Consider the following 21,519-nt stretch of genomic DNA (forward strand, 5'->3'; position numbering starts at 1 on the left):
TGAGTGTTAATCGATATAAACCGTTTCAAACGAGAGTTCGAACGACTTTCATTATTTTCGTTCTCTTTCGTTCGATTAACTTGTGTTCGCGGAAACTTTTCTCGGAATTAATTTCTGATCTTTTTAAGTTACTTTGTTGTGTCGTTTCAATGTGTATACATATTTGGATATATTTTAGTAATACAAGTAAGAAAGTAATACATATAAAATAATACATTAATGTAGATCGATAATGTACAGTCGAAGAAAAAGATTGACTTCCACTTTTTATCAAATTATATTAACGCTGTAATATACGTTATATTAAGATTTATTCGCTTTTTTTGTTTGTTTCGTGATAAACATTATGTTAATTCTATATGTTAATTTTATATTCTTACTTTGTTCACAGTCCGTATAAATACTCGGAAATTCTTATTACATCAGAATGTGAATTTTTTAAATTATACGTATCATTCCTTCTTTTCACGCCCCTATATCTACCTACAAAAAGCTACTATAAAAATCCACCAAAAATTCCACGAGAATTTTCTCAAACAAAACTATCTCTCCATTATTCACGGAATTATTCACGACGAAGTATATTTCATTATCTTGCTGATCATTCCTGTAAAACATATTTCATGGCGTCGTGTGTTGTCTTTTTTTTATTCTAAAGAACATACAAATTTTCAAATCGTGAGATACATCATTCACAATTATTCTGTAATTTTCATTCATTTAATTTGACGGCTATTCTTCGAAATTTTTACAATGAAAACCATTGAAAGAAACACGACGTAAATAATTTGTTTACCAAAGAATCAGCGGTTGATTAAAGCGTATCATATAAGAGGCGCCGTGCGTTAAATGTCCCAGTCTCCTTATAGCGACGCGATTATTTTATCGCATGAAACGCAAAACGGGGCGCGGGAATGGCGCGCCGTTTTCGTGGCGGCGACGAGTGGCCAGCGCAATTGAATCACACAAGAGTCAAACTGATCGTCTCAACCGAGGTTAATCGTTTAGCTTTTGCTGAGTTGACGCGTTTATCGTACATCGATTACACGTTTTTGCGTATTTATGAAAAATTTAATCGTATATTCCATTACCTGTCAAAATAAAAGATTGTTAAGGAAAACAGAGACGATCAGTTTGGCTTTCAACCGGCTTAATTTTCTCTGTTTCTTCGTTGCGCAACCCGAGATTTTCCTACGCTCCTTTGTGGCCGCGTGCACCATCGAATAATTCATCTCGCGACAGGGGCCGCGACTGCGGTGAAAATAAATAACAATTTCCCCGACAACTGCGTGAATTACGAGTTCGAGTCTGCGACGGATTTTTCAGACATTTCATATGCTTGACGGGAGTTATTCGTCGGGTTGAGCAGACATTCTTGATACTGCAACAATGTTGACTTCGTGGTTAGAGGTGGTTTTAAGACAGAGTTGCGTTATAACGTGATTGAATGATAGTTGAGCCGAAACTTACAAGTTACAGAACGTTTTCTTTCATACCACGATTAATGTTACTCTCTTTGGTAATCTTCGACACAAATTTTCCTACTATTAAAATATTTCTTAAATTTAAGGAGAACACGATACAATCGTTAATATGTCAAAGTTTTTTTTTTTTAAACATTTAAAAATCCTTGTATGCTGTTGAAATGGAAGTGGTGATATAAGAATCTAAAATCTGAAGCAATGTTAAGATAATTAAGATCGGAGGAATTAAAGGGGAAGCTTAATACTTTCGAATATTTCGAAGATTGCAGATTTCAAGAGTGAAATTTACATCTTCTTCCCCATCGAACTCAGTTTCTCGATGTTACCCTTCCACCTATATATTTCCTCCTACTGGCGTAATTCGACAGGAATCTTCTTCCAAAAGCTCAGAAGATATTGACGTTAATTCATTTTACATCTGCTCTGAAATTTCCTGAAAGTAACCTGCGCTTAAACTGTTCCACATTCTCTTTCTCGGCTTCGATTCCTTTCAAACCCACTCAGACTTTCTTAAATTATTCCAAACCTTCGTTCAAATCATCGAGACAACTATGTACATATATAATTCTTAAACCATTGTTCGAAGACTGATGTTCAAAGCAAAATAATCATTATGATATACACATTGTGATATGACATAAATAGTCATTATGATAATATGATTAGTATTGTTATCAAAATATGAATATACATAAACACCCGTCGCGTACAAGTGGTGATTCAACAAACAATCTTTCATCGATTCTGACCTGTAGTCGGTCGATTGAAATCCAATCGTTGAAACTGATATTGGTGGAACGCATCTAATCAGAGTCACACGGATTTGGCGTCGTTTAGTCTCTCGACGCTTTCGATCTTTTTCTATGCACGCAGCCGGACGCGTGCGTCAGCATGGAGCCGGCCGAAGAGAGTGTGATTATTGTAACTTCGATGAGATAAGCGCGACGTGGCACGAACGTGTCTGTCCGTGATAGTGGTCCGTTTGTGTCGAGCGTAATTTATTGGCCGGGCCTGTTGAGATATATCCGCCACGAAGCGGCGGCGGTCATCGCGGGACGAACGTTTAATAAATCCGCGCCGCGCTCCATCTTTTGTCGTTTATTTAGGTATGGACTGGAGGCGATATGCTTTTGCCTATCGTGGCTCGCGAAATTGTCCTCCAGAGTGACACGTTCGTCTCTTGGCAAAAATTTGCCAGTTTTCCCGAGTTTCGGCGAAATTTGAGGAAACGGAGTTGCTCGTAATTCTGTTTCGTGATTGTGCTTTAAACACGAACATTTAATATTTTCGAAATATTTAGTTTAGAATTGATTATATAGAAAAACGTTATAAAGGAATATGATTTTTTTAGTGAAATTTAGTGGAACGGAATTCCTCTTCTTCTTTTTGATTTTTATTTATACGTAAGAAATGTAACGAAATGAATTTCCTATCACGCGTTAGAAGATAAAGATTTTTATTCGTCATGCGTTTGAATTTCGGTGAATCATCGAATAAGGGATCACCAAGTAAAAGAACGAATAAGTAAACATTTATGAAGTAGAGCCTGGTTCTAGGTGGCTAATTTATTGCACAGGAACTTGTTAATATCCTAACTGCCTGTTCACTGGCGGTTCTCGGAATAAAAAACACGTTGGGTAGAATAGATCTTTTAATCGCGATTCCTAAATTAATTCGTTCCACTATGCTCTTTCCGTCGTAAGAACGTATGATTTATATTCAACGAACAGGAAATTCGTTTCCCACTGGCAGTTTTACAGCTTCTAGGAAAATTTCTCTTTGTTTTCACTTTTTGTCTATCGTCAAACGTTCCGATTTTCACTCTTGCTGACAACTCGAAAACATAGTTGTCTCATCGATCGTTCCATTTTCTTTAAATACTCGACGAAACCCTTTCAAAATTCCCGAATACATCAAAGTCACGAATAGTCGCAAGAAGATTGAATCTGTCCGTTCGTGTTTCTTCGAATGCATCATCTGTCGGTCGGACATTTCGCAAAATTTTCAAACGGTCCTCGTTGCGGTACGTCGAAACGTTTACTCATGCTTTCAGCGGGCCGATCACGGTTTTGCACGTGATTAATAGCGGTCGAATCGGGCGTCGCGTCGTTGGCAGACGAAGACGCGATCTGAATTTTCCCGGAACGCGAAGTGGCCACAGAGGGAGGGAAAGCGGTATCTCGGGGTCGGGTCGCGATTCTTGGCCTGCTCGGCGTGCCGCCGTTCTGTGTCCCCGGTATCTCGTCTCGTTTTAGTATTTAAATAACTGTTTTCTCATCTCTTACTTCAAGTACTCTTACACCTCTTTGCTTTGTCAGGCAGTTGCGAGATTCCTTTTCTTCCATATCCCTTTTTTTCCTTAGAATAATATAAAAAGAAAAATTGTCTATATGAATAAAGCTTTGTTTGGTTAATCGTAAATAATATTGAAAATATACAGAGATTATACGATTGACGAAGAATTTTAGCATACTTTTATTTATACAGTAACGTTCTCTTTTTTATTTTGTCTCGGTGGAAACGATACAAAAAAGAAAAACAATTTTCATCTGGTCAATTTTGCGTAGTAGCACCAATGAAATATAAAAGATTAAGGTTTTCTAAAAGATAAGAGTTAATTGTCTTTATTTTCTACCCATGCGTAAATGATGCGAAAAAAGAAACTTCTTTGATCGTTAGTAGTTATTAATCACGTTCATTTGGATTGACATCGGGCAAGGAAGAAATCTAGCAGAACTTTTGTTCTAAATACACACGTCGCAGGAAACATAAGATCATTGTAGACGTAACATTGAAACGAGCGATGAAATTATCCGAGCGTCGTTAAATCAAAATCTTCTCCGTAAACATCGTACCAGAAGAAGAAAACAAAACAGAACACGTAGTATGATAATACGATATTCCTACGCAGTTGAGATCACCGATTTCCTGGAACAATCGTCAAAATTCATAATTTCTCAATTATCGTTACGTATTCTTTGCCTCACTGCAAACGAGTCGCTTCCCTCGGATCTCGATAGTCCTGGCGATTGTGCAATGACGCACCGGATGTGACGCAAGGACGACAATATTCGTCTCGATATTTTTTCATTTTTTCAATCTCTTTTTTTATTTCCACAGAATATCGTAGTATCGTTCGATCAAGTAGATTTCTCGCTCTCGATCTTTTATCACTCTGATTCGGTTTTGATTCTTCGTCATTTTTGTCATTAAGAAATCGTTTAATCGCGTGGAAAGCGTCGATAGCGAGAATTGATCGGAAAAATTCGAGGTCGACGATATGCGATTTCGTTCGGTGTCGTGATTCATAAAATTTGCAAAACGCAGGTTTCGTAATCACACGCAAAAGCGCGATACGTTTAATATTCATGGCGATCAAGCTGTGCTAGAAATTCGTGAAAATTCGAGTAGATTGATAGTCGAAATTGTTTCATAATATGTACAGATTAAAAATAATTAGAAATGATAATTTCTTCTTGTTGAATGAAAACAGTGTTTCTGTACGATAACGTGGGAGGTCGAAGATTGAAGTTAGGTTGATTAAATTTCTCGAGCGGAAGAATTTACATGACATTTTATCGAACTTGAAATTAGAGTTTTTTATATTTGCATATACATGACACGCGACGTAATTGAAAGAAGCGGAACAATAATTTCAACATCGAGTCGCGAATAACTATCTCGATTTCACAAAAAAGTACGTATTTTATATCGAGTAAAAAACACTAATCTTTTTGCGTCATTTTTAATATAATTAATCCTTACATTCGCAAGCAATCTGTCATCCATTACCAACAGTTTAATGATACAATTAAAAATTCCACGTGAAATTAAAAGTTAAAAGCAAAATAAGAATAAGAAAATGGAAAATAAACACTGAATAGTGGCAAAAGTACCATCGACGATTATGTACCATTTTCGATCATTCACCTTCAAAATCCTGCTCTCATCAAATCCTCGTAAAATACACCAATACTCTTTGAGACCAGTCTCTGATCCAAAGGGGTTGAATCTATATTTAGAGCTCGACTGGTGGCTTCTTCCTTCGCAAACACCTTCCTTCTTTATTCCTTTTTCTCGTTTTTTGTTTCTCTCAGTTGGCTGTCGTCGTAGCAGCCGAATAACCGAGGTGGCACAGTAGCACACGAACAGCCACGATCCAATATTTTTGTCCGGTCGCGAGTAGCTCGAGGTCCGGCCGGTTGGTAGCCGGTCGCCGCGGAGAAGTGCAGATAGCGAGCAGTTTATCGGTTCTCTGCGGTGTTAAGCGTCGCCCACGCGTTTTAAGAGAAACCACAGGCTGCAGCCCGTCCGCCGAGTGGACGAGGCTGTTTATTGTTATCACTATCATGGCTGGCCAAGGGAAGCTGATACGCGGCCAACACGGGACGCGCGTGTTTATAGAATCGACAGAGCGAGAGAGAAATGGGACAAAGAGAGATGCCAGATTCGGACTGCGAGCGAATTTCCTGGTTTGATTTTTTTGTGGTCTCGCTTTTAGTATCGATGATAGGACATGCTGAGAATTGTTGGCATTGGAGCTCGAGGATTTCGGAAATTTGGAAGTTGAAAAAATTGAGAGGATATGTTATAAAATTTATAGTTGCGATATTGGTGACAGTTTTCTGAAGATGTTCGTAATCAGTAATTTATTGCTTTTAATACTATTTCTAGTAAGTAATAATTTATTATACTTTTTAATGTAATGTAAATATGGATAACAGGAGATGCTGGGAAAGATAGAATCTGAAAAATTTGAATCATGGGTTGGAAGTATATACATTCCAGATTCGTCATTGAGTATCTCTTTTAGCATATTCGTGGCTGATAAATTTGTAGAAATAAAACTATTGTCCTTTCCACAGAGTCTAACATTGATACGTTAACTGTTCTATTTGATCATACCTTATGTATACGCTAATGTATCGATAAAAGTAAATTGGTCTATTTATAACATTTATAACATTTCAAAATCAACAAGATCAAGGATCGTGCTCTTTCTTCTACACGTCTTTACTCAGTTTTTACTCTACCTACAGTCAAAGATGAAATACACAAGTCCAGATATAACACAAGAGTCAACAACCACCACAACCCATTAGTCGCCCAACTACTGGACACGACGGACCAGATCCGCAGACTAAAAAGAAAATACCCTCTAGATTAAATCCATAGTTTCTACTAGAACCAACAATATAAAACTATTATAATCCATGTCATTGTATCACGCCAAATTAAGTTACTGAAAATTCTCAACGAGAATTGATTGTAAATATTCTAATAAATAATAAAAAAAAAAAAAGTTTTTACTCAAGCCAAACGCATTGTCTATGTTCGTCGTTCAAATTGTTTTTCCTTTCAAAACAGCGATTCTATTCGTTGCTCCTAAGCTTTTCGTAATGATTCGCAAGAGTGATAAAGAAATGGTGAATTTTGCGTTTCTTTTTGTCCCCAAAAATGGATGGTTAATCATCGGAGCCGTCATGGAGGCGACGCGGCGAGAGATCGTCCTCAATAAATTTTACCAGCTCTCCTATTCCGACCGTATTCGGACCGTGTGGTCCTTGGAACTTTTCCCGCGCGAAACTGACTCGTTTCTCATCCTCCTTACAGAACGACTGCAGACTCCATTCGATTTGAGATCCATTTTCCCATGGTTAAGTCTCCAGTCTCCAGTTAACTTCACCGTCTGGAAACAGGCGGCTCGGCGTTTTCCAAACGAGGGGAACGATCGTAGAAAAATTCTCGGCTCGAGTCGTGTCTGATTCATACTGATGACTTCTCGTAAATCATACGAGATCGTGTCGCGCTACAAAAAGAATCACGCTCCAATTACCCCATTCCTCGTTCGCGAACAGACGGAGGAAACAGCCTCTGAGAAGAAAGTGTTTGGGAAGAAAGATTTTATAGGTTCCACGAGAACGTGGTTGTTCAATAAAAATTTCCAACTCGACCTCGTATTTTCTATCTAATGGACCAGCGTATCTCTACTTTGATAACTCGTTAACGGCTCGGCGCAAGTTACCCCGACGCGAAACAGATGAATCATCGATTACTTATCAATCTGAAAGTCACGGCGCGAATTTAATACATCGTGCTATCTTGGTGTACACGCGGTCCACGCGTCTGTTTGCCCTAGAAAAATTAATGAAACAAAAGGGAAAAGAAAAAAGATGCGAAAAGAGGAAAAGTAAAGTAACAGACGAAAGAAATAATACAAAAGTAGACGTACACAGCGACCAATGTAATCGACAGTCGATATCTTGGCAGTAGTTCGGAGAGGCTGTCGCACAATCGAACGACCGTCGAGCGGCATTTCTGGCGGCATTCTACTGGCTTTTCATGCCGGCATCCCGACGGATTCCGCGCTCGTTATTTACTTCACGTTTCGTGAAAATGAAAAAGGCGGAGTCTTGTGCAAGTTAGAGCCACGGTGAAAGTCTGTTTTACAGTCCGAGCACCCGGCCGCCTGTGGCAGGTCCACTCTCGAGATGGATAAGGATCTCGCGAAGCCGAGTGAAGATCGATCGACCGGTCGTGCCGTTTCGTGGGAAATTTATAGGATGCCCGTATCGATCTCTCGTCTGTTCGCGCGAGCTACTCGCCGGTTGTCGCGTTCGCTCTTACGAAATCGACCATCGGGCAAATTCTGGAAATGGAACTCGTTCAGCTTCTATAACCAACCGGAATGCATTTGGCGTCGTTGAAATTTTCCAATACGAAATTTTTCAGTGAAGCATCGCTGATTGATCTCACGGCGAAAGGAGGAAAATGAAGCTATTGATCTGATATTTAGGATAACCGTGGAATTTCATGAAAGCAGAGTTCTGGGATTAGAATTGAAAAATCTCTGGTACGTGGTTTGTAGTGATAACCGATAATAATGGAATTCATTGGTTGATAGAAATTTTCCAATGAAATATGGATGGTTGACCTTTTCCATGGCGAAGGCAACGAAACGAGGATGCTCCTTTTGCATTTAGGATAATCAATGGAGTTTCTGAGAACAGAGTCATAGGATTGGGATTAGTAGACTGGCAAAGGACTAAATCTACGATACATCACAATCTGCAGTGTTAATTCTCAATTAACTCTTATGAATGGTTGCTATTAGTGTTAATCATATACTATATATCCATTCTTTGTTCCTATTCTTCATATCACACTGTGTCGAGTTCACACAATCGTTAACATACTTCATAAATCTTGCGATTGTACACTGCTTTGAAGAATGAGAGCGTTGTTCTTCCTGTTCACCTATTCTTCCTATAATCCTCAATATATAATCAATCCATTCCTATTGTCGAAACTGACGAAAGATCCGTATATTATTTATAATTCTAACTGTTGCAACGGTGGAAACGGTTCGAAATTTAGGTTAGGTTACGATCCAAGAAGATATTCCATTACGATCGCATACCAAAACGGGATTCGGCGAAAATGTTCGTGAGAAACGCGTGTTCAGATGGAAAAACAGAGATTTCCAGCCGCATTCTCTCGAGGAAATATCTCTATTTGCATTCGTTGTTGGCGCTTGTTTCGCCGCGATGCCCGATACGAGGGGAAGGTTGGGAAATCTCATTGAGGCACGTCAAAAGAAAAGCGGCGACCTATGTTGGTACCAAAGAACATCTTCGCTCGCGGCTCGAGGAGTGCGACCTGGCACAATGGAGTGTTAAGAAATGCGCCTACACTGTTAAAAAAGCTGTGCATTGTTCGAGTGGAGGTTAATAATGACATTAAACGAGGAACAGTGTATGAAAACCTGGTTGATTTCTTGCATGATGCGCTGGTGTTATCGGCGAACGTAACAAACGTTGTTGAACCAATAAAGGCAAGACTGAAGGTCTTGATGATCCGTTGTTATGGATGTAACATTTAAAAGAACGTTTCATTGTGATTGTCTGATATACATATACATGTAACAGATGTACAGGATGTCTTTATATGTGTATCTATGAATATGGTAGAAATATTTGAATCCATTAAATTTCAACGTGTTAGTTTTTAGTAGAATATTAAATAAGCGGAAAAGAATAATTCTTTGTGAAAAAATATATTGAAAGTAGAGGTTTCTTTTCTGAGAAATGTAGTTTTGTATTTGTATATCGATCAGAATACAAATCGATATTTCAGTGTATGTACGTATGTGTTTTGATTAAATACTGGATGAAAGAAACTGCGTTTACAAACTGACATTGAGTAGGTACAATACTATCAATGACAGGAAGTAGATGACGACATTGTCCACGTTTATAAATAAAAAACAGGATAGGAGCGGAAGCCCGTTAAATCGAAACTTACAATTATCGAGAAATTCTTAGTAATCTTTTTCTAAAAACAAATCTTTATAAATAAGTAAAATTATGATCTTTGTCAAATCAGTAACTTTGTGTAAGAAATAATAGAGAAAATAGAGGAAATATATTACTTAAATCTATCAAGGGAATTAATAAAAAAAGAGCAAAATTATAATTAACTTCATCTTCTTCCACGATATTCGGATAACGTTTGCGGTGAGCGACTCGAATCGTTTCGCTAGAAACCAGCGTATTCCCTCGGAGAATCGAGTTCACCACCGCGGGGTGTCGTTGTTACTGTTAGCGGCAAGAAAGTCGCCCAATCAAAGTTCCAATCGAAGCTTAATCAATGATCTTCGAAGGAAACGAGCCACGACTCGCGATAGGTTGCACGCCAGAAGCACCAGAGAGACACGTCGAAACGCGCGTTCCATGGATTCTTTCCGCGACCCGGTTTATTACATAAGAAACAACGGCCGCCGCGTAATCGTTACGTTGCACAGTGAAAATCCGCCGTAACAAACGAACCTGGTAATTTCTATTAGTTTTCCCTCGTCGTGAAACACGCGGCGCCGCGCATGCGCGCTTTATCCGATCGATCTCTTTTGTGCCATTTCTAGGACCATTATCGTTCGATGAATCAGTTAATGGAAAAAAGAAATAGAACAGAAAAAGATAGAAGTCGCTAGCCAACTTAGAGAATCAGAATCTATGTCGCAACTGGAACGCGAATTTAATAAGAAGATCGTCGTAGAGATATCTTTTTTCCTTCAGTATTATCCACAGATTGCTAAATCATGTTTATTTAATGAAAAAGAATAAATATACTTGTTTATTGAAGATTTTGCTTTCGTTGAAATTCACTTCGTTTACTTTTATCTAGGTAAATTAAAAAGTCGATTAACCTATTAGGGACAAGTGTTACGTTACATTCGTAATTGTTTTTCAATTAAGTTACGAAAGAGAATTTCAAGGATTCGTCTGATATATTTTTCAACTTTAAGTTCCAACAGAAACTTTCATAATTTAACTGAGAGAAAATTTCACGCAACGTTGTCTCTTAATAACTTAATGCTTAGAGTAAAGAGTTTCGACAAAAGAAAAATTCCCTCGACGCATGATTACTATCCACCGAAGGTACTAACTGTAAGTGCCATAAACTTTAGCATAGATCGTTGGAATACGAGCTTAAATTCGTCACCGTGGGGCATCACCGCTCAGAGTAGCGATCTTTACGACGTTCTATGCGCACAAGTTAACCGCCCTTCGGGCTCGATCGCAAACATGCCGCTTCAACGGAGATGCAGTAAATACCGGTATCTGGTGTCGTAAAGTGCGGCATTGGTTTTCCACCGGAGAGAGAGCCTAAGGAAGCGTAGGGTCTCTATGACCTGAGTGAGAAGGAAATGGGGAAGAAAGGGTTCCCGGGTAAAGAAGAAGGGAAGGAGAAGTTGAAAGGTATTAGAAAGAGCGAGAAAGAGGGGTAGAGGAAAAAAGGGAGGCGGAAAGAGAGAGGGACAAGAAAGAGAGGACCAGGGCAGCTCGCCACGTAATTTATGTCTGGAGCGCACCGCGGTACGCCGCAACCGCGTTGACAGTTGAAACACGGCGGCGACTCGGATTGGTCGGCTCCGGGCGCCTTATAGGGTCGCGCGCATGCGCACACCGCCTTACGACATCCATCAGAGGCGACCGGCTACTGCCGTCAGCATGCCACTCTTTATCTTTCTCCTTTTCTCTAGACCCCTTGCCCTTTGCCGATGTCAACCGAGCCGTAATCCGCTGTCACTTTGGATACTGTCCCCGTCGCCGTCTTGCTCTTCGTGCCTGTTAGGTTGTTGTCCTATTTCGCCTATTCCAGTTGTCGGTCCGACAACGACGACCAGGAGTACCTATCCTACGCGGTTGCGACGTCTTCCGACCATGTCCTTTACGGTGCCTCCTCTTTGACTTCGGTGGAAAGTGTCTTCTCCATCTTCGGCTCTGCCTCAGATCGGTTACTTTTACCGGCGAGCTTTTTTCCTCCCTTCGTCGTTGGGAATTATATAGGTTTTTGAGCTGGGACTGGTCTACGGCGCGTCCACGTTGACGCGGCGTTTTTCGACGTGTCTTGTCCCTTCGACTTAGAATCGATTCGATCCTATCCGAACTATTAATGAAAGGAAGCCTCCTTTGATTACTTTCACCCTGTCTCTATCCTTCCTCTGTTTTTCTCTGATTGGTGATTTCTCGCGATTGACTTCTTGTTTATGGTGACACTGTTTGTGACGATTTTTGTGAACATTGCACAATGTAGGTGTGAGAATTTCGCTCGAGCAAATCGACTATGCTTTGTTTCGACGCAATTGCGGTTAGATCGGAAGGATTAGGTTCTTTCCACTCGGTTTTTCGATGCGACTACTGAACCGTGAACGGTGAAATACCGTCGATGCTCGTTCGGGTGTCGCGTGAGACCGCGTTGCAAAATACACGCGCGTAAAACAATCGTTTAACACCGCCACATTACAGTTCAATTAACGTATTAGGCTCCATTCGCGCGAAGAACTTTGCATTCCCGTTGTCATCGAGCCTTTTAGCCATTCCTATCGTACAATAAAATTAACGCCATCGAACTAATGTTATTTCCCTGTCTTATGATCTTTTTAATTGCTACTTAAGCTAGCGTTAGTTAATCGCTGTTTTTACACCGTGTCAGCCGTGAAATATGAAGATATTATTCTTAATTTGTAACTATATAATTCTCTAGCAGTAAACTAAAGTTATACTCTGTTACAATCTGCTTTTGTTAAAAATATCGGATCGTAAAGAAATAAATACAAAATACATTTTTCGCTCTTTGGCCGTGAGCTCTCCATTTCCAGTACATAAAACAAATTTATGTTTAGCTCCTATATCTTTAATCGCGATCACAGGTATATAAATTTTGTATAAATATTCTTAATTCAGACATACATAAATGTTATAAGACATTGATTGTAAATTTTGAAAATTTCTGAAGTGTATGATTGGATGTTTGTTCCAGCAGCCGGCCAGCTCGCAGGAGCGTGGCAGCGGCTTGGCTGTGGGGCGTCAAGGGGGGCCCGGCAGTGCGGGGGGGCCCGGAGCAGTGGACCAGGCGAGGGACCTAAGTCCCTGCCTCCCTGCGTCTATGGGCGACGCTGCACGACCTACCACCTTACCGTGCAGTCCTCCTGCCGCCCACCATCACGGGCCCCATCATACACCCCTGCATCAGACCCACTGTGGAACAAACAACAACTGCTACGACGGACCTACCACCCCCTACGACTCTAGGGATTATGATTCTCCTGGAGGTACGTGTTTGTATTATCTTTAACAATATTGAATTCTTTATCACATCGAAATGTTTCAAGTATTTCCAACTTTCTTTCATATCGTACAATTTTAAAGTATTTAATGCGAAAATTAATTCGATGCATTTAGATTTACTTGTTTCTAACAAGAATCTTAAACTGAAATATTTTAATGTTTCACGACAATTTAAAAACAACCTCACGTGTGTTCGTATTGGCAACTTCACGTGTGTTCGTATTGGCAACTTCACGTGAATTGATCGAATAAGGAAAATTATTTTATTTGATACTCGAATTTACATTCCACATACCACGAACAAATTGGTAATTTTGTTTAAAGACACATCGGATTAATTTGCACCCGTAATAACATTTAACGATTCAAGTAAAAATTGTTTTCGATGATCCTTAATTTTCTTTCATTTTTGAATCAACAATCTCAATTTGTAAATTAAACGTCATAATCCATTGAAACGCTTGTCAGGTGGCCAAGAATACAGGAATAGCAACAGTAATTTCGAGAACCCCAGCGACTTGACCATGCCTCCGCATACGACGCATCATCATCACCATCATCACCATTCGCATCTGCACCCGCAGACTCATTCACAGGAGCAACAGACCACGGACCACTTGCACGCTATCCCAAAGCTGGAGCCACCACCCACTCCTCCCGCACAGTCTGAGGATGTTCCGGGGGTGGTTTGCGCCGGATGCGGTCTACGGATATCCGACAGGTTTTACTTGCAGGCGGTGGACAGGCGGTGGCACGCGGCCTGTCTTCAATGCTCCCACTGCCGTCAAGGACTCGATGGCGAAGTCACCTGCTTCAGCAGAGACGGAAACATTTACTGCAAGAAGGATTACTATCGGTGAGTCGATGCAGACATTTGTTACGGTGATTAACCCTCGACTGGTGGCCCGACGAGGAACGTTACGTAAGCGGTCGAGGTCGATTTGACAGAGTTTTCTTATAAGAGATTGTAATAGGCAGACTGTAGATATTTATGCAAATTCATATTTTTGTGAATAGCTCTTATCTTTTCATTGATCATGTGTGATCATGTTGATTATACTTACCAGTCTTGGTTTGGGATTTACCAATCTTTAATATTTATCAATCAAATATTAATACGAGCCATGCGCTGTTCGTTGTCAGTCATTAAAAGCTTTAAATTGCTGACAATAACCGATTATAAAATAATATACAAAGAATTTTATATTATAAAGGCGAGTTTTAGAAATTGCTCGTTTAAAACTTTATGCTCGTAGATGGAAAACGAGTTTTAGAAAAAAACGCAATTAAAATAGGGATCTATATTAGTAAGCAGTTGGTTTTTTATCATGAAGATAAAGTCACTACCTCTCATTAAAGATTCGTAACGATCGCCAATGAGTATCGTCGAGGCGAGTCATAAAAGCGAAGTTTCGAACGTTTGTCGACCTTACCGTTAACGAGTCTTCTAATGATTTTGTCTAGTGAAACGTCTTGGGATTGTACGCATTAAATAAATTAGGTACATGTCCTATATCGATCCATTCCTCTCATCCACCCATTCTAATAGCTTCGGCCATGGTTTACAACTATATTTATATCTACACGAATCTTCATGTGGTCGACTGATAATCTTCCCCGCTAAGCAATTAAAATGAAACCACAAAGTATAGTGTCTTTGGTTTTTATCGACAATGTTGCCCGAGGAAATCCGTAGTGGTCGACTTCCTATCGTTACAGTGAAACAACGATATTTGCGTAGCTATGGCCAAATTTTATGCTTTACAGATCTCAGTCATTTGTTATTATTCGGTACAAGTAATATCAATCAAAGATTAGTAATGTATCGATATCTTAAATTCTACTCTTTATTCCCTCAAATTTAAAATCAATTTAATAAACATAATTAAGAAGCTTAAAGGCAATTTTTATCGAAGAAAATATAAAATGTAATGTATCACAGAAAATACACTTGTGTCATTGTTCCACTGACATTTAATTAATCAATTACCCTCAATCACATAATTTCAACGAATACTTAAAATTTTTCTAACATACTAAATTTTCGATGTTGTCAAAAATTAAGTTCGTCCGATTTCCCTATATTTTTCTTAAATTACGTTATATTTTCGTTTTGAATTTTTCTTCACGTCAATAGGGCATGTTATACGGTGCAAAGAAAATGCTGGGTCGCTCGTCACAGGAGTAAGTCAACCGCGAAGCGGCAATTTCTGTAATTCCACAGATCATTCGAGGAGACCATCTGCGATTTCAGAGAGCGCGCGTGATTTCAAAGTGGGCGAACGCGTTTGCGCAACGAAGGTCTTGAATCTCCTCGGCCGCGATGATAAGGGCTCGTTCTATCGACGTGCACGCGATTGACAGTGAATTACCATTGCACCGAGTAGCTGGCCATCGAGGCGAATCACGCATGGAATAACAAAAAATTATCGTTACAGAGAGCGACTCGCGGAAAACAATAAGATACCACGCGTTTATATAAGTCGGCTTGCTTTTCCTCTGAAATGCACGTTATTCCGAGAACGTGCATTCTCTTTCAAGAAAAACTTTGTATTTCGTGTTGAAATTTTACAAAAAACATGATCAGGCATCATCGATGTACAGTGGTTACGAAAAGTATCTGCATATCGTTGTACCTGTGGTAGCATTTGCATACTAATTAATTAGATTCAAGTATATTAAATTTCGTATCATATAATAGTACTTTCATACGACTATAAAAATTTCGTACTATGGAAATTAAATCTAAAATCTCATAAGAAAACGTTTCATTGGAAAATGAAGGTGTGTGGAAATTATTTCTAGCCTCTTGTTAATGTAGCTTTCTAATTTTTATATTCTGAATTTTTCTATTCTTATATTTTATATTCCGATACGATAAAATCATATTAACCACAACATATAAGAATTGCAAGGTTTTTGATAGTTTTACAATTATTTGACATTATGCGTTGACTACGTATTATTTACCGACTTGACATTACATTCATCCATTAATTTTTGCTTATGTAAAGTGAAGTAATTTGAAAGAAGATCGATTCCGTATAAAGCGATTTAGAATTTTATTAGAAACTATTAGAAGATGAAAGGATAAAATTTATTACTTTGGAAGTAAAAATGATAATTTCTATTCACGACAACGTTCGCTATTCATAGAAAATTGACCCATTAAGTAATATACGAGCGTAAGAGCTTCACGTAGTATAAGGATAATAAAGCGCACAAGCGTATTCGTCTTACCTAATCTACCTAATACTCCGAAACAACGTTAGAACCAGGAAAAAAAACTTATCGATGCGATCGTCCTCTTTTGCAGATGCGCGAGACCTTTCCCCAGATTTCTACTCAAGCGGTTCCTCAATTAGTCAACTTTCCCTATCGGGATTATAAACGATAAACGCAAATCCGTAATAAGTTACGTAATCCGTGGTGATTTCCGTATTGTTAGGGATACGGCGACAAGCGTATCACCTTAAAAATTGCGTGATTTTTATGAGAAACACAATGAAATTCTCATAATCATATAGTCATAATAAGAGAGACGAATCTGATGGATAATTTCCAGAAACTTAAAATTTCTCCCTATTTATATTTTATTTAACTATTTTGAAAGTTAATACTTTAATACTTAAGACTCTGATTAATGAACTATTTTTTCTTCAATCTGTAATTTCCTAAATCTATGAGAAGCATAAAAAATATTTCCATAGGTAGCTATAAAAATAAGTAGATAAAATTGTAAGTTTTAGTTTATGCTATCACTGTTATTACTGATAAAATGGATTATTTTAACAAAAATTACATTATTTTATTAAATCGTTTCATTAAACTTGTTGAAAGATTTCTATTATAGTTCGCAAATTATAGCGTAGAAAATTATTCTTTCAGTTTTTATCAGTAATTGATTTCCGACGAAATTTTATAGAAACGAATTTAAAGATGCAGCGGCACTGATGCGCTGTGTACTTGTCAAATAAATTTGCGCAATACTTGGTCCATCTCTACCTAAAGTATCCTAAACCGTTACTCGTGCGCCAGAAGCGAACTTGGCACAGCTCCGTAAGAATTCCCTCACGTTTAGCCGGCACTGGTGATTCCCATTCCGAGAAACAATTGCGCCCTCGACGTTCGCGCTCCAGTACGCGGAAATCACCTGTCTTGCCATATTTCGTGCCCCGGTTTCAGACACTAATCCTTGTCTAGCAGGGAGTCAGAAGTCAATCGTTCCTCCTGGTGAACGATCTTTTAGAATAAAAATGCTTTAAAAGTGCTTTCGGATGAAACTTTCGCGCCGTATTTGCGATTCGTTTGGAAAAATGTCGATTTCCCGATGTCAAGACTTTGTAGGAAGATAGAAGAGTAAAAAATGCTTTGCTTCGATCAAGAACTTCATATATTGTCTGATTCTTTATCGGAAAAGTTATGATTCGAAGTAATATTGACCAATTCCGTCAAGGAATAACGTCAAATTGTATTTCTGTTGGTCTTTCATCAATTTCATTCAATTTCATCCAATTTCAAAGAAAACTGGAACGTATGATTTCCGGCTATTTAAATTTACCTAACTCGCTAAAGTTATTCTGAAGTATACATTACAACTATTCAAATCAACAACTACTAAACTTCCAAAATGCTCAAAGTACTTCGATTATCTTCTCCAGCTCCATACAACCACCAATTCAACCACGTATCAACAAATTCATAAATCTTCCTTTACAACCCACATCAGAAATGAAAATATCAAAGTTGCCCACTCGTATCACGATGCCTCATTCCACATGCTTCGATCGTTCTTGTTCGATCGACGAGCGAAATAATTTAAAGGTTCATGAGAGAATATCGTTGCGGGCACCATGGTCGAGAGGGACAGGGAACATCGTGTTGGGCCGTGGAGTAGGCCTCACACGGCGCGGATATTAGCGTACTCCCTCGCTCTGCTCGATTCGCACACACGGCTGTTCGCCGTACGTACGGACTGGCCAGTCCATCGACTAATGGTCACGACTCGACCATTTACCTCCGGCGAAGCGTCGATTCTTGATAAGTAAATCACCGTCGATCTACATTTCACGAGCGACGGACGATATACACGTGCACCGAGCTGCACGTCATCGCGGATGGTGCACCAGCGCCGTCAACCCCCGGATGTCCTTTCGATGCACTTGCCTTTCTCTATTTTTTCCTTTCATTCTCAGTCTCCTTGACTCTTGAATCGACCTTCGACCTTTCGTACTTTGTTTCCCACTCGAATTTTAATATTTTTTTTCTTTGTTATCGTTCGCTTTCTTAATTGAATGACGGATGAGATTTGTTGGAGGAAGTTTAAGTAGGCTGCTTGGTATTCACGAATTTTTAAAGAGGCTTTTATTAGCGGTTGGATTGTATTCTAGGCTCTCCTATACAGTGACTTACTAATTAATAAAATTAGTGGATAGATAAATAAGTTGCGGTTTACAGATTCTTGTTGCTTAATTTTATTATTTCACATCAAAGAGGACAATTGATGGCTTATTTGTTTTATTATCAAATTTGTTACTGGTATGTAAGAAAACTTCGTAGCGTTGTTTTTCGAGTTTTAATTTAAAGTCAAATTTCAGCCACTGCCGGAGAAAAGTGGAATCGCGCTTGGTCGGATTGGTTAAATATTCTAAAACGCTCAAGCGTTCCATGAATATAGTAATTTTACAGTTATTCGTGATTCAACATATGGTCACGGAGATCGTAGATAGCCGTGATTCATTATTACATAAATCATTAAACGCGTGACAGAAGCTGAAGTCGCTCGACTCGAAGCCGCGTTGCAATTTCGGTAGCCAGACACCCAACAGAGGTTCCTTTTGCTCGTCTTCCGTCCTCCGCTTCGTCTGCACGCTTTCTGCTCGCTCGTGGACGCGGTGGTATGCCTCGAAAATCACTCCAGCCGATCTCAGAGGCCACGGTCGAGATCCCCCTGGATAAGGAGCTGGTTTTATCGCGCAAAGCAGGACGCGCGAGTGAAGACACCCTGTGACAGCGACGAGATTAGAACTCGCGAAGGGAGAACGTCGTTTAGACGTTCTTGCACACGCGTTTTGGTGATCCGCGTGCCGTGTGAGATTTTACAGATTAAAATTAACGGAATATTACATTGGTCTAGTCGATTAATTTTTATATTAAATTTGAAATTTAGTGGAATCAATCAAAATTTGGAATTTCCACAATTGAGCAATTATGATGATCGTCGTGGATTGGTTAACGTTTGCCTTTTTATCATTGTTGATTTACACAAATATTTCTTTCGCTGAATCAAATGGGAAGCACCCAAGATGATTTTTTTTAAATGAATAATTTATAAAAATATAAGGAGCAACTCTGCTGGATAATCGGGATAATTGAGATATAAAGATGAAATTAATAGAACTGAAAATCATCCTAATAAATTTATAACATCGTCCTATTCGCACCAGCGTGATACCGCGACTGTCTGACTTCGGTATTCCTCCGGCTCATACTACTGTGCTCGCTTTAAACAGGTATATGTGCATAAAACTAAACAAAATAGAGTTGAAAATGCCTCGAAAGATTCAGTAAGGCTAATAGTAATATGGCACCTTTAATATCTATATAAAATTCATGTATTTTTTTTTAATCAATTATATCAAAGAATCTAAATAAAAGTAAAAATATCTCGATGAAAATATCATGGACGAAAATTCATCTTGTGCAATGATACTTTGATCAAAGTACAAAATGGCATAGTGTCTAGTCAGGTTTTCGGGATTTCCGGCAGGAAAGTTGGACGCGTTTCCTATTGTCGCCCAGGTAGAGGAACTTCATTCGTGGCAGGATAGTGTGTCGGCGTTACGCGATATCTACTAGGAAAAGGAATAAATTTGTCGCTGCTGCGATGCGCGCTGCGATTCCTCGTGATTTACTCGTGCGGCACTCGTAAATTAAGCCTTGAAATTTGAGAACGTAGATTTCCCGTTGATGCGATTGTGTAAGACGAGCCCCCCCGGTTTTTTGCACGCGCACGGATCACGTGGATTCGTCGTTTCGTGCCTGAGATGCAAATGCCGTGGTCGCCGATTACGCGAGTACTCGCGACTTGTTCTTTCTGTCTCTTTGTTTGAACCAGCGCGGGAGGATCGACGAACCTTCTGATAACGTTCGTTTACCAGATAGCGGGCTTTTTTTCAGTAGACGGGACCTTTGAGATCAGCGACTCTTCCTCAGAACGAGTAAAGAAAACACGACGATGAAATACAAGGAAGACATGGAAATTTTTGGAGCGATATATATTTTACATTTGGGAATCGTAAGAATTTAGAAAAGAAGAATTACGATACTTCGTTACAAACGACAATGTGTTCCTTTAAATAATCTTCCATGTAACTATTCGATGTATCGAAACTGGTGTTCCAGATTACATACTTCGATACTACTGCACGCAACTTCTATTCTTTAATTCACAATTCAGTAATTTGAAATTCACATCAAAGCTAAAATTCTGATACAATCGCCACCTGCCTTTAATCCATAACACATGCAGCGAATTTGACTCGATATGACAATCCAAAGTCCACATCACACCCTCTAACGAAGCAACATACACCGAAACCGTCCAACAACTCGACTCGTTCTCAGTTAACCGTTTAAAATTCAGAGAGCAAGTCGTCGAAACCAGTGACAACGGAGACCAAGAGTGTCGAAGCAGAGGTGTGGCGGGGCCGTGTTCTCTCTGCAAGCGGCACTTGCACGCGAGTGGACAACTTTGGACGCGTTTCCTCGTGGTGTGTCCTCGCGAACCGGTACACTGTACACGCGTGTACACGGTTGCATACACAGTTGCTTACCGCGTCATACAAGAGTGACAGCCAAGATGGAATAGCACAGACATCCCGTCACGACACGGCTTTGGGCCCGAAACTCTTATCTCGGTGGCTCGCATGTGCGATCTGTGCCGTCGTTACCGCATAGCCGGCGTGTCGTTGGCTGCTGGCTGTCGCCGCGACCGGTGTTATTAGGCGACGCGCGTTCGCGTGTCCGTCCAGTGAACTCGGTTTTACGCGCGTGACACCCTTTCGTAACTCCCGCGTCGCGGCTCTAGATCGGAAGGAATTATTTCCAGCAGCGGGCCCGAACTCGTTCGTCTAGCTCGCGGACCCAACGATCGATTGATCTAACGCGACCAACCGTTCACGTGGCTATGAGGTTTGTAGGATCGAGTTACGTGGATGGACTCTTGGATGGATGGTCGATTTCTGGGTTTGAGGCGTTGACGTTAAACGAAGATGATGGCGAGAAGCGGAAGAATTACTTTAGGGAATTTAGGACAGTTTCGTGTATATTATAATATTGGGTAGCGTTTGAGTAGTGGCTATGTACTATTTGCTTGTTAGGATAGGTTAGGTATCTTTGGTAAG

At 39.7% G+C, this 21,519-nt stretch overlaps 1 protein-coding gene across 2 annotated transcripts in view; it reads left to right on the top strand.

The window, feature by feature from the left end:
• LOC126917947 (protein apterous-like) overlaps positions 1 to 21,519 on the top strand; it is a 54,179-nt gene that overhangs the window by 2,926 nt on the left and 29,734 nt on the right. Inside the window, exons 2-3 of one of the 2 annotated variants that reach the window (XM_050725429.1) lie at positions 12,807 to 13,098; positions 13,583 to 13,970. In XM_050725429.1, coding sequence (XP_050581386.1) covers positions 12,807 to 13,098; positions 13,583 to 13,970 — 680 coding nt within the window. The remainder of the gene's footprint in view (positions 1 to 12,806; positions 13,099 to 13,582; positions 13,971 to 21,519) is intronic. The other variant, XM_050725430.1, reaches the window with a different exon arrangement.

The sequence above is a fragment of the Bombus affinis genome, chromosome 6 (assembly GCF_024516045.1).
Source record: "Bombus affinis isolate iyBomAffi1 chromosome 6, iyBomAffi1.2, whole genome shotgun sequence".
NCBI lineage: Eukaryota > Metazoa > Arthropoda > Insecta > Hymenoptera > Apidae > Bombus > Bombus affinis.